We start from the raw sequence: 12,881 nt of genomic DNA, 5'->3' as shown, positions 1-12,881 counted from the left end.
ATTTACATATTTTATAATTAAAATTAATATATATTAGATGTGTCAAAACTTAGTAGACCTAAAGTGAACGTGTCAAAGTATTTATGAATCCTAGTATACATCAGCGTCTCTCACCCCTAACAAGCCTTTCTCTCTCTCTCTTTCTATCTTTATCTCTTCCTCTCCTCACCTCTCTCTCTCTCTCTCTCTCTCTCTCTCTCTCTCTCTATGTACCGCTCTGGCGTAATACAGATTCTATTTGAGCTGCCTCAGGGAAGTTAACTTGTGATGCGTGCAGCTCGTCTCGCTCTGTTGGCGATTCCACGGATCTAGTCGCTGGTTGATTGCAACACTTCCACGATGAAAATGCGACACGTTAATGGAACATGGTTATTTCTTTAACCCTTGCACCATATATCTTGCATCAAGTTACTTTCTTCAAAAAATATTAACAAAATTGAGAATGTATCGCTGCAAAAATGAAACACTCGAGACGCTAAAAGTGATAAGCAAAAGTTCGAATTTTTAATTACATAATTTCTGAATAAACTTGAAGACAAGAACTTTCTCTTGAAAGTTTAGAAAAATTTTCCATTTTCTTATAGTAAGGAATCTTAAATTTGACTTCAAAGTCTTGCTTTTGAATTTAATTGTTTAAAATAAAGCAGGTATTCAATTAACCGAATAAATAGTGCAATATTATACATAACAGAATAAATAAAAAATTGTTAATATTATTTGTTTAAAATTTTTCTAAAGATAAAATTTTAGTTGAGAAACCAAAATAATTAGTATAGTCTTCCTCAGGATCTGATATAATTAAAAGAATATTAACAAGTTCAAGCACTTTCTAACATTTTATAAAATTTATGCGTTGACAGCTATAAAAAAATATAAGGATTAAGAAAAAAAATCAAGATAAATAAATAAAAAAAGTACATGTTCTTACTAGTTTTAGATATTAAATGAAACATTAATTCTTGATCTCCGCAAATTGAATACACCGTTTTTATGCGACGTGTAGCCACGTCAGAAAATTGACGTCCGTGGTGAGAAAGCAATCGTTCTCGATGAAGATCGTATCGCTGGCGAATGTTCGTAGATCAGCGGAGCTCACGCTCCATCTTCATCGCGCCGCTCAAAGCAAATCAGCCTTCGGAGTGTTACAATTTTGTTCTCCCGCCCTCTTCAACCCCCACTTTGAAAGTCCCTTTAACTATCCCGCTATTTTCCTAACTCCCGTCCTAACCCCCTCCGGGGCTTTCTCTCCCCGTCGCCACGTCGCTCCTCCACCCTCGCGGCCCTCGCAGGGTGGAAACACGGCGGTCTGAGCAGCGAAGTGGGGTGACTTCGTCTGACGGAGTGCTAGTCAGGGTAGGGGTTGAAACGCCCGCCCATTGGTCCGCCCACGTAGGACCAAAGCGGCCGCTTCAAATCAATTCGAGCCTCGATTTCACCCCGTAGACGATCCTACGCTCGCGATCGTGCACCCTTCGTCGTCCGCGAGCTCGTGACGTCCGATTCCGGCACGATTTTAACCTTAAAGAAAAAGCGCGTAAACGTCCAAAGGAGCTTATAATGCTTCTTGAGAATGTCACGAAAGATTTCGCGCGTGAATCCTTGATATAATCTTAAATCAAGTTCCGGAAGACAGCTTTGTTTCAATCAAGATCACCAGGTTTAATGAAGAGAAAAGATCGATCAGTCGGCTGCGAGATTATTTTCTAACGAGTGAGCTGATGGGAAGATTCAAATTCGATTCATAAAGTTGGTTCGGTTTAGACGTTGGCGAAAGGTGCACTATGGAACGTGTCCTTGTAGACGCGACAGGATCGCGAGAGACATCCTTGACGATGCCTCGACGGACGCCTCACATGTGCGTCGCAGCTTGAGGCCGCGAATCGGATAGAAGTAACACAAAGAAGCATTTTCGCAAAGCGAAAAAGTTCCGTTATCGTTGTGAAAACAAACTATTAGCGTAAGATAGCACTCGTCAGGCGCAGGATAGACGGATAAAATGCGACAGTCACTCCGCTGAAATATATCGCAATAGAAGTCGCTCGCGTGTTTTCCCGACGACGGACGATCCATGAAAAAATTGCAAGAAATGTGTTACGTGGACATACAACCGTAAAAACTTTCTACTTGTATCATATAGCAATATTATAGTCGATTGCAACGTGCAAGTTTTCTTATTCAAGGAACTGAAAAGGCTGTAGTTGGTGAAATTTTCATAAAAATTAAAACAGTTGTTTGTACTGGAAATAACTGTTTGTAAGAAAATTTTGTGAATAATAACGAGTGGAATTCTTGTTATATTTTGACAGTCAAAGTTTTCCTCTTCTGAGAGGAATTATGTTGTATTATGAGACAGGAGTTGCTTGAGTATAATTTATAACAATTATATTATGATTCATGTTGAAAGAGGACGTGTCGTAAGTGAAATATTTCATATTGGACTTAAAATTTAATATATAATTAATCTGAAATTTACGATACGATTTCTTTCACGAATAAAGCTGTCTTTAACAAAAAAAATTGTTTGTTAATAATTTAATAAATTTCAGAAATTTGATATGACAAAAATATTAAATACAGAAAACACTCTGATAAAATTTTGTCTTTAGCGAAAGTCATAAGGATTTCGACTTAACATTAGTTTTATAATTAAAAAAAAAAAAAGAAAAAAAAAAAAAAAAAAAAAAAACGTTTCGAAGAATTATAAAAAAATATTTTTTCCATAAGAAAAATTTAAACTTTTTATCAAGAAAATATTTAAAAAAAAAAACAGTCTTGCATTTTATACGACAACGATCCTAAAAAAACGTTTGTGGATTTTGGACGGAGGATGCTAGCGAGCGGCGGTCTCGAGGAATCGGTCACGGGACCAACGGCGAAATAGGAGCACCTCGGGGTCACGTCCTAACGCTAATGAGGCGGCGATCACGATGGAGCCACGTGCGATGATGATGTCGAACCTGTCGTGCGACGGCTGCGCGGATAGTGACCGGGACTCGGACAGCAGCAGCATGATCGTGGACCCGGTGAGTCTCGACAAGAACGATCTGTCGCCGCCGTCGCAGACGTCATCAAGCCCGGTGATACCAAGCTGCTCGCCGATACCGATGCCGACCTCGGCGCCGCCGTCGGTCGGCAGGAGTCGAAGCGGTAACAGCGGCGGTGGCGGTGGCGGTGGCGGTGGCGGTGGCGGTGGCGGTGGCGGTGGCGGTGGCGGTGGCGGAGGACGTTCTTCCAAGAAGTCATACTCGATGATGTCGGCATCAAATCAGTCAGGGAAATCCAGCAGTTCGGGCCAACCCTCGTCCGGCTACAGCTCCGATAAGATGTCATCGTCTTTGATAAAGCCGCCGTATTCGTACATCGCTTTGATTACCATGGCGATCCTGCAGTCGCCGCAGAAGAAGCTGACGCTGAGTGGCATCTGCGAATTCATCATGTCCCGCTTCCCCTATTATCACGACAAGTTTCCCGCCTGGCAGAACTCTATCAGGCACAATTTGTCGCTCAATGATTGCTTCATCAAAATTCCGCGCGAGCCAGGAAACCCGGGGAAAGGCAATTACTGGACCTTGGATCCGCTGGCGGAAGATATGTTTGACAACGGTAGCTTTCTAAGACGCAGGAAGCGATACAAGAGGCCACCGCCGCATTACGTCCTACGAGATCGTGCGATAATGGCCACCTTCGCTATCTGCGGCGATCGAGGACCTTGCCCCGGCGGCGGCGGTGGTCATCCGAACGCTCTGGCATATCCCGGTGCCGCTTATCTATCACCGCCACCCGGTTTGCCGCTGCTAGACTTCTCTCCGTCAACCTTGGAGGCGTTGAAGCTCGGCGGATTCCTGGAACCGCCGCCGCCACTTTACAAACCCGTTCCCATCACGGCCCCGCCGATCAGGCAGATCGATCCGGCTCCCGCCAGGATCACGACGTTGCCAGCCAGCCACACGACGAGCGTCGACAAGAAACGCAACTTCAGCATCGACGCGCTCATCGGCAAGCAGGCGGCTAGCGATCAGAATTGCGGCGCGTTGCTGGATCTCAGCCCGTCGGAGCATAGAGAGATCAGAAGCCAAGCGTCCGCCTTTTCGCCGCTTGTCTAGAATCCTAGCGACCTTCTCTCTTAATCGCGAATAGTGACTTTCCCAAGACGATGGCGTAAGTAAGCGCAGATGCGCTTTAAACGCACGCGTTCTTAAGTCAAAAAAATTACAATCATTGCTGAATCAAAAATTCCTTCGCCTTTCGTCAACAATTAAAGTTCCAGGAACTTTAGTTTTCCGCCCCTTGAAATAAAAAGTCGCGTGAGAGAGATGGCATTCCCTCCCTCGGTGAAAGAATAGTGATCGGGACCGTAAAGTGAACGCTGAACTTTATCGCGTTATGTCGAATGGTGACCGTATCGAGATCACATTGTGAACTGTGCGTCGCTGATCAGAGACTTGGTTCTACCGGAGTATTATCAAGAGATCCTCAAGAATGACTCGAGAGAAGCCGATGTAATGGCTCCGCGATGGACGACTCATCCCTTCAAAAGTGATGGTAATATCGATATCGCTTAGCAAATATTTTATGATTGATGCTGTCCAAGTGAAACAAACATTCTAACTTTTTATATAAACAAAATATATCGATATATTCGCAATTCCAAGTTATATTTCTTCGAAATTTTAATTTATTAATATCAAAATAGAAGATAAATATTGGTAATGAAAAATTAGCATTTTCGTATTTTTTATAAATTTTTTTGAACAATCCTTTAAATATTATTTCATCATATTATAAATATTTTTTTTGTATCATTTGGACAGAATTCATATATAATGGGACATTCGACACGTAATAGTTTCACATTTTGTGAAACCTCAATGTGATTCTCTGAAAACGAAATATTTGCTCTGCATGTGTTAACCATATATTATTACGATAAAATGCTCAGTGATTGCAAGCGATAAGAAGGACGTATATATAGATACATGAAGTCGAATTTCAAGCGTTATCTGTGTTATCTGCAATCCTGATTTTTATTCCGTGAGAGAAGAATGTCGTACTTCGCGTAATCAAATCAATCCTGGCATAAAATTCCAGATGGTCGTTTCATGTCCAATCAAAATGAATCGCAGAAATTATAAAGAGGAGAAGACATATGAATCAACTTAATGAAGATGTATATCGAGGATAATGGCGCATCCCGTATATATCGGCGCATCTTTGTAAAAAGGCGTAGTGCAATAGCGTAGCGTTTTGATTTAACACCCCTCGTCGCTTCTCAAAATGACTTGTGGAAGTAAATACAAGTATCTAAGATCTACAAAGTACGATATGAAAATTTCGAAAACGGGACAAACTTCTTGTTTTTGATAATGATACAACGCAATAATATAACACATGAACATAAATAATTAACTATATTTGAATCGTTGCATTTGTGTGCGCACCAAAATTTTCGCACAATATAATTACACTACAATCATATTTATTCATCGCTTTTATAAAATGATACGTGAAAATTCATTACGCAATTATTATAAATCTCACAAACGGATAAGTTGAATGCAATAACATACTTCCACTCGTCGAATATACGAGCTTTTGCGCGAACAAAGTTCGTTGTGCGAATAAATTGCCCGCGTACCCTCCGATTCCACTTTCGTTGCCTAGAACTGTCGATTAGGCGAACTTAGACCGCTTTTATATGGTCGATTAATATCGGCATTGTAAATACGAGTCCCGAACAAATATATGCGCAGCACTCTGTTATAGCGCGCTCGCGGGGAGCATCTTTCTTCGGTGGATTTAACGTAAAGCCGCCCACCCTCCCCATTTAGCCGTAAGCGGTAGACGTTTGGTGTACATACAGCGAATCCATAGCGCGATCCGTATGTAATTGTGAATATCTATACGGCATTTTACGGTTAAGAAAAGGAGAATACTCCATTTAAAAAAAAAAAAAGAAAGAAAAGAATATCTTTAATCATTTTTATCACTTTCGAGAGACGTTACAATTTGCATTGTACGTGATAAAGGATCGTGCAATTTTTAACGCATATCGAAAATTTTAAGACTTAAAAAAAAAGAAAATATTATTTAAATTTTTAGAAACGAAAATTGTGCATCTTGGAAAATGCAATAATTTATTAAAAGAATTCTAACGAATTAAAGTGGGCGTTTATTTTCAAAATTGTAAGAAAACTAAAACTGTAATCAAATCTTGCGGCGAATTAATAGAAATATATACGAGAAACTTGATCAATTTTAATTTTAATTTTGTTACCGTCTCGGACATTTTGCTATAACTATCGAAAGGTGTAAGATTAGTGTACACTAACCCGATATTTATACTACATACGAAATGACATTATTTGATATTTGGTTAAAAATATATGACGCGAGCGTATGCAACACTGTCGAAAATTAAAAAAAAAAACTAATGATATACATGTACAATAATTTATGTTTGATAACGAAATTGAAAAATCTACCCAAATTCAGATTAATTCAACGTAAAAATAAGCAGGCCCGCTATCCCTACATTGCTACGACCAGTGTACACAAAGTGTGAAAATCTCGTAACGAGCGAATATTTAGCGAATTTTTCCACGGTGATATATTTTATTAATGTCATATATATTTTTCAACTCATTACGAGACATCACTTCGCGGTACTTCACTTTGTTCCTCGGCTAAGACTAAGCAGCGAAGTCTAGATATATGTTTAGTTATAGGCTACACATCCTATCGTTAAAAGAATCGTCTGTAGATCTTAGTAAGTATTGTATGTGTCAAAGTGATAGATTTATAATAATATGTATAATGATAAAAAAAAAAAAAACACAATAAAGTATCGTTAAGTATATTTGTACGATATCTTTCCCCACTTTTTTCCCATCTATTCTCTTTTTTTTTTTTTTTTATTATTTTCCTTTTTTCATTCTTCATTATAGTGTAAAATTCTAAACACACTATTACAACAATAATATAATAGCAATTTTACTTTTATGTAATCGAGATAAAAACAAAGGTAGGATAAATACACCAGGCAGAAAATTGTCGATTACAATTTACCAAGAGAAACGAGTAATTTTCTTCGTCACGCTTTGACGGGGGGGAAGGATGTCGTGTGCGCGAGATAAAGCGATAACGGGGAAAGATGAGAGAGAAGTCGATGGAAGCGAGAGAAGGCGTACAAAGCAATATCTTGTTTACCCGCTTCTCTTGGCAATACGAAGCGGAAAAGAGAGGAGGACGAGGGCGAGGGCGAGGGCGAAAGCGGGGGATGGGGGTGGGGGTGGTGGCGGCAGCGACGGTAGCGGGCCGGAGGAGAATGAGTGGATTTTCATTGCAGTTTAATCCCTGCCCCCCTCTCTCCCCCCCCTCTCCCCTTCCCCTTGTACACCCCTCGACGACGGTATTCTAAACGGCGATACGAAGGCAACTCTTGTCGCTTGGGGTGACGATATTACATTCCTCGATCGTGACGAAGATAACGGCCACCGCCGCCGCATCTCGCGGCAATTCGAGCATCGCGCTTAAAACGCGCGGTTCTACTAATCTCTCAGTTTTTCTTTGTCAGCTTCTTGCTCTCCTTCTCTCTCTCTCTCTCTCTCTCTCTCTCTCTCTCTCTTTCCATTTGTTTTCCTTCTTCCACGTGTCTCCCGCGAAGAGAAAAATTGATGACGCTTAATGAGACACGCAAAAGCAACTATTATTGCCTTATGCACCCAAGTATGATATATCTATACACGGTAAAAAATTTTATGTTAAATTTAACACGTTTCTCATGTCGCAATTTGCCCACTCTAATTTTAATATTAATTTAACAGAAGGCAAATATTTAAACAAATAAGACAAATAATATGTGAAAAATTAACACAAAAATGTGAATTAGTGTAAGATTTACTTGTTAATTGTGTTGTTTTAACTCTTAGAAACGGTGAATATTAACTCAATGCAGAAAAGTTAAAATAACATAACGACAGTATGTTATATTAACATAAGAGTATGTTAAACATTTAACACAAAAAAATTTCAACAAAAATACAAAATGTTTTTTACCGTGTATGTATATTAAATCAATAATGATGAATTAATGCATTGAGCACGAAATCGCGGTTGAATTAAATTTTTAGCCTCTTTTTTATTATAATTCACTTTATATATATATATATATATATATATATATATATATATGGAATTTTATAGGAAACATACTGATGCCAAAGTAGGCTTTAATCGATTAGCTTAATTATTGATAAACGCGATAAAATGAATTATCTTTTGTATCTTCGTAATACGCATGATGTGTAATCGCGCTTTCAATACGGAAATAAAATCAAAGTCGCGATACCGCAAAGCTCCAGATTGATATTACATTTGTCATATGATAAGACTATCAAACATGTCGGTATGTGTTATGGGATAAATAATTTCTAGAAATCATTTTTCATTCTAAAATTTTTTTCCACATTGAATAGTCAATTAACACGTGTCTTACATCTGTTATACAACAAGCGTAATATCTAATTCTTTAGATAGGAGAGTAATTGTGTGCATGCTAAATTTATCATTACAATGATTTCGCAACTGAAAAACCAGCGTTGCAAGTTGCAACATTCATTATGAAATTGTTAGATTTACGAGTACTACATTAGATCACAAAGATTTACGATTGTGTGTACGTAAGATTTACGCGTGTTCTAAATAACGATGATGTTACAGTTTACAAATGCAACTATTATTGCATTATCTCAAACACATAAGTAAACGTTGTATCATAATGCGATAAAATAATTGCGCATGTGAGATAAGAGGGTCGAGGAAGAGTCCCAGGGTCGAGGAGAGGGAAAATTCAAAGATAGATTACATAGATATATCGTAGATAAACACTTGCTAATAATTTAACATTGGAAAAGTTTAACGTAGCGCAATTTATCAAACAACGATCTTAAGTGCGATAGTCATTTATAATAGACACTTCAACGTTATCGCAAATTCGTTGTATAGTCCAAATGATTGTAAGATAATGAGATAGAAATTATTTATTATTATGTATCTCTTATTTGCACTGTTAAGATTTAAGTCATCACTTAACACTTTTCATTCAAATAAAATTGTGTCATCTGTAATTGTAAAAATCTAATTAAATAAAAGATATGAAAATAGAGAGAGAGAGAGAGAGAGAGAGAGAGAAAGTGCTATTTTAATCAAATTAAACTACTTTAATATTATGACTGATGTAGATTAGAGATTAATGTGGAAAAGTTTTCTGAGAAAAATATACTATATTAATTAATTAAATATATTCGAATAAATTTTTCAGTCTCAATTTCTATTTTTTATCTCAACTCCAGAAATTTTTCTGCAAATCTTATAAATATTTCTTTCTATTTATATCCTTGCCTAGAGATAAAGTATTTATCTAACAATCGCGTTACGATATAACAAGCACGATAAAGTTATATTATAGTTGATAGACGACAGATAGTTGACGAAAAAAAAAAAAGAAAATAGAGAGAAGAAGAGAGAAGAGTATCGTTGTCACGATCGTGGTTCTTCGCGCGTGCAATACCCCTTTAATCGTCCGTCAAGTGTGTGTGCATTCGGAATGTAATATATCCTGGCGGCCACGTGTCGCTCACGTGCCGCTAAGTGTTTGTTTCGGTTTGCATTGTCACCACGGATACAAGGGTGCGCCCGTGCCAAAGGCGTGTGCCGGCCCGTATTCACGAGAAATGGAAAAGGAGGAGATGGTGAAGGTGAGCCTCATCGTCCCTTCCCTCCCCCCCCATCCCTTCCCTTTCATAACTCCTCATTCAGGGGGTAAATAACGTGCCGGTAGTTGACAATTAGAAGCGATGGGAACGAGGTTCATTATGCGAGTAGAGAGAAGACCCTCTCTGATCCGTCGAGCGTATCCATGAAACGTGGAAATATTTTCGACCTGGCTGCGCCGGTTCTCTTTCTTCGTATCAATCGGGGGCTCGATTCGAGTTTTTGTCATCGTTAATGGTATCTTATTATGTAGGAGTTATTTCATTTAAAAAAAAAATGCCGAGAAATTTTGAACGGTCGCGTGTGAAAAAATTAAGTCTTTTTTAGTTGCTCTATTTCAATTAACTGCAAAACAATATAGTCCTTTGGGTCGATGGTAAACATTTTAGACGTTAGGGATGTTGACAGCTTAGTACAAGCCGGTAACGTTACATTGAAGTTCTATAAATACGGAAATTCTACGAAGTCACGTAATGTTATATACTTGTGTGTAATTGCAGAATATGTAGCATAGATGTTGCAAACAAATTAAAGTCTTATTTAAACATCAATCTGATTAATACAAAAGGTAAAACATATTTGTAGGTTGCGGTTGTTTAAAAAAAAAAAAAAAAAAAAACAGACAAAGAATTGTATTATAATAAATACTTATTAGTCGAAAAATATAAAAGATCATTATCAGAACAGTACAAATAGAAATAAGAGAAGTAGGAGAAAAAAATCTCGACAAGTCCAACTATGCCATTGTGTCGTCAAAGAGTTAGCGAGATGACAAAAGTCAAAGAAACGCGCAAAATCATCTACATTTCTACGCTCGGTTTTGCCGCGGAAACTTAGCAATTACGCGCTAAAGAGAAATGATAGGAAGTCTTCTTCGGGTTGTCGACTTCGGGGTAGCGAAGAGAGCTTTAACGACGGACACACATACACGCAGGACGGCATACAGTGGTGCTTCAACGTGGTATGGAGTGGTAATAAGTCGCCCGGAGACTGGTGTACACAAGGGAGAGGTCTGCTAGTCAGCTACTTCGCTTTTTGACTTTCCGGAGCGGAGAGATGCAGAGACGATAGAGAGAAAGAGAGAAAGAGAGAAAGAGAGAAAAGCATCAGGCAATGACCAATATTATGATAATTCGAGCCTCTCGCGTTTTATCCTTTCGCGCCCTCCTCCGCTTCCTCTATCTACCCTTCTCGTCACTTTTGTACGGAGGGTGAGAAACCGGGTGAGTTCTCCACTCACCCCTTCTCCTGCGAAAGGGACCGGAAGCGGCGACGGCGGCAGCCATGTTTCGGAGGCGCGGGCGTGGCCTTCCGGTTGCCCGGGGCAACCGGTGTTATCCGGATATCGACCTGGGAGCGACGAGAAGGGTGGCTAGGCTTCTGTCCGGGAGGGAAAATGTTATCACTGCTTTGTGGTGGCTAAGATAGCAACCCGCCCTACCCCACCGTTCCTGCGAGGCCTCTCTCTTTCTCCTCCTCATCTTCTCCTCTCCCTCGTCCTCCTGCCCTCCTGCTCCTCACCCACTCTCTCTGCCCACCCCAGCCTCCTCGTCTCTCCTACGCGCGATCCTCCGCGTCGAACGTCCGTGCGGGTTGGCAGTCGCAGGATCTATCCCGTTCTGGTATATCCTTGGAATTTACCAACGCCACGGATGGCCCCGATGTCGTGCATGTATACACGCGTGCACGCTTTCCTTCATAAATCATATTAGGTTTTTGCGTTTCTTATGAGTTTCCATGCGAATATATCGTGAAAGAATTTCAGAGAGATTAAGACAGATTGATAGTTTCCCAAATAACATTTTTCGATAACTGCCTAATCGATGAGTATTCTTGGGGAAATTATCTTTAAAACAGTAGATTCTAAAATACTTCAAATGAGCGACAGCTTTCTCAAAGAATTGTGCGAATTGTCTTTCAGAAAACTTTTGTTCAGTTGACAATTATTAAAAGCGCAAAAGAAAATTATGCTAATGTAATTGAAATCTTGAAATTTTTTAGAAAATAGAATTTATGAAAGGTAATAAGAAAATATAATTATTGCGAGAGTATATCATTGTTTTTAAAGTAATTTTATAATTGTGATGATATTTCGCATTCTTTCGAATCCACAATCGTTACATATTCAAATTAATAACTGAAAACAATTTTGCGCGAAAACATCGTTTTCCACTCATGATTTTTCATCTTCAAGGTATGTCGTTGAAACGTACAATAAAGAATAATACGAGTCGCGATTCTAATATGGCGATAGCATTATAAACGTTTATCCGATGCGAAATTATAAGGACTTTGAGATGATTAAGAGGTGAAATCCTGTCGCGCTATCCTAGTGTAAGGAGGACATCGTGTACCGTACCAGCTACCGTCGTGTCCTGGCATACTATGGAATTCTGAGAATGTGTGCGAGCCAAGGATGATATTAGATTCTTGGACAAAGTTTTCGCATGGTCGAGGTCTCTAGAGCAGCTGCCAGAGACTGCTCGTCCCTGAGCAAGGACGCATGTTATCCTTCGGCATTGATTTCTTCCCGGCTTTTTCGCCCCCGCGCCGTTGCTCCGACGACAAAGAGCCGAAAAATTTATTCGAGCATGGTTCCGCTTAATTTTCTCGCATGTCATTTAATTAATTTAATATTGTAATATACACATATATTTTAATCTGTCGCTTTTATGTAACTCTTTGAAAAATTATTTTCAAAACCCCTCTGAAATATATTCTAAGAATATCTGTAATTACTGTCTTTAACAAAAATTCTAAATAAATTCTGTATAATTCTGTATTATTATTGTTTTTCTTTTTATATAGATTATTAATGTTCTACGTGTATATACTGTACATTATAAACTATAAAGATGTTTCGCATTTTTTCATTTATCATATTTATTTTTAATAATAAATTCTTTAAGTGACTTTTAGAATTTATTTTTCTTTAACGAAAATATTGAAAGACATCTCCTTATTACATCGAAAAAATCATTTATAATATTTCATCCATATATGTACTATTACGTTAATATACTTAAACGATTGAAAATATTATTTATCGTAGTTAGAAAAGCATTTGAAACATAGAAATGAGTGCATGGAAAATTTGCATATATTTATTT

The 12,881-nt window shown here is 38.6% G+C and overlaps 2 protein-coding genes across 2 annotated transcripts in view; one reads left to right on the top strand and one right to left on the bottom strand.

Moving 5' to 3' along the window:
- The window catches only part of Cue (Low-density lipoprotein receptor repeat domain-containing protein cueball), a 62,584-nt gene that overhangs the window by 36,359 nt on the left and 13,344 nt on the right, over positions 1-12,881 (bottom strand). The window lies entirely within an intron of this gene.
- Positions 2,698-4,218, top strand: LOC140669535 (forkhead box protein D2). The gene has a single exon (XM_072899482.1). It carries the CDS (start codon positions 2,928-2,930, stop codon positions 4,101-4,103), a length of 1,176 nt encoding a protein of 391 aa, XP_072755583.1. The 5' UTR covers positions 2,698-2,927; the 3' UTR covers positions 4,104-4,218.

This window comes from Anoplolepis gracilipes, chromosome 9, assembly GCF_047496725.1.
Source record: "Anoplolepis gracilipes chromosome 9, ASM4749672v1, whole genome shotgun sequence".
NCBI classification, from domain to species: Eukaryota; Metazoa; Arthropoda; class Insecta; order Hymenoptera; family Formicidae; genus Anoplolepis; species Anoplolepis gracilipes.
This window is presented reverse-complemented; position numbering and strand designations above follow the sequence as displayed.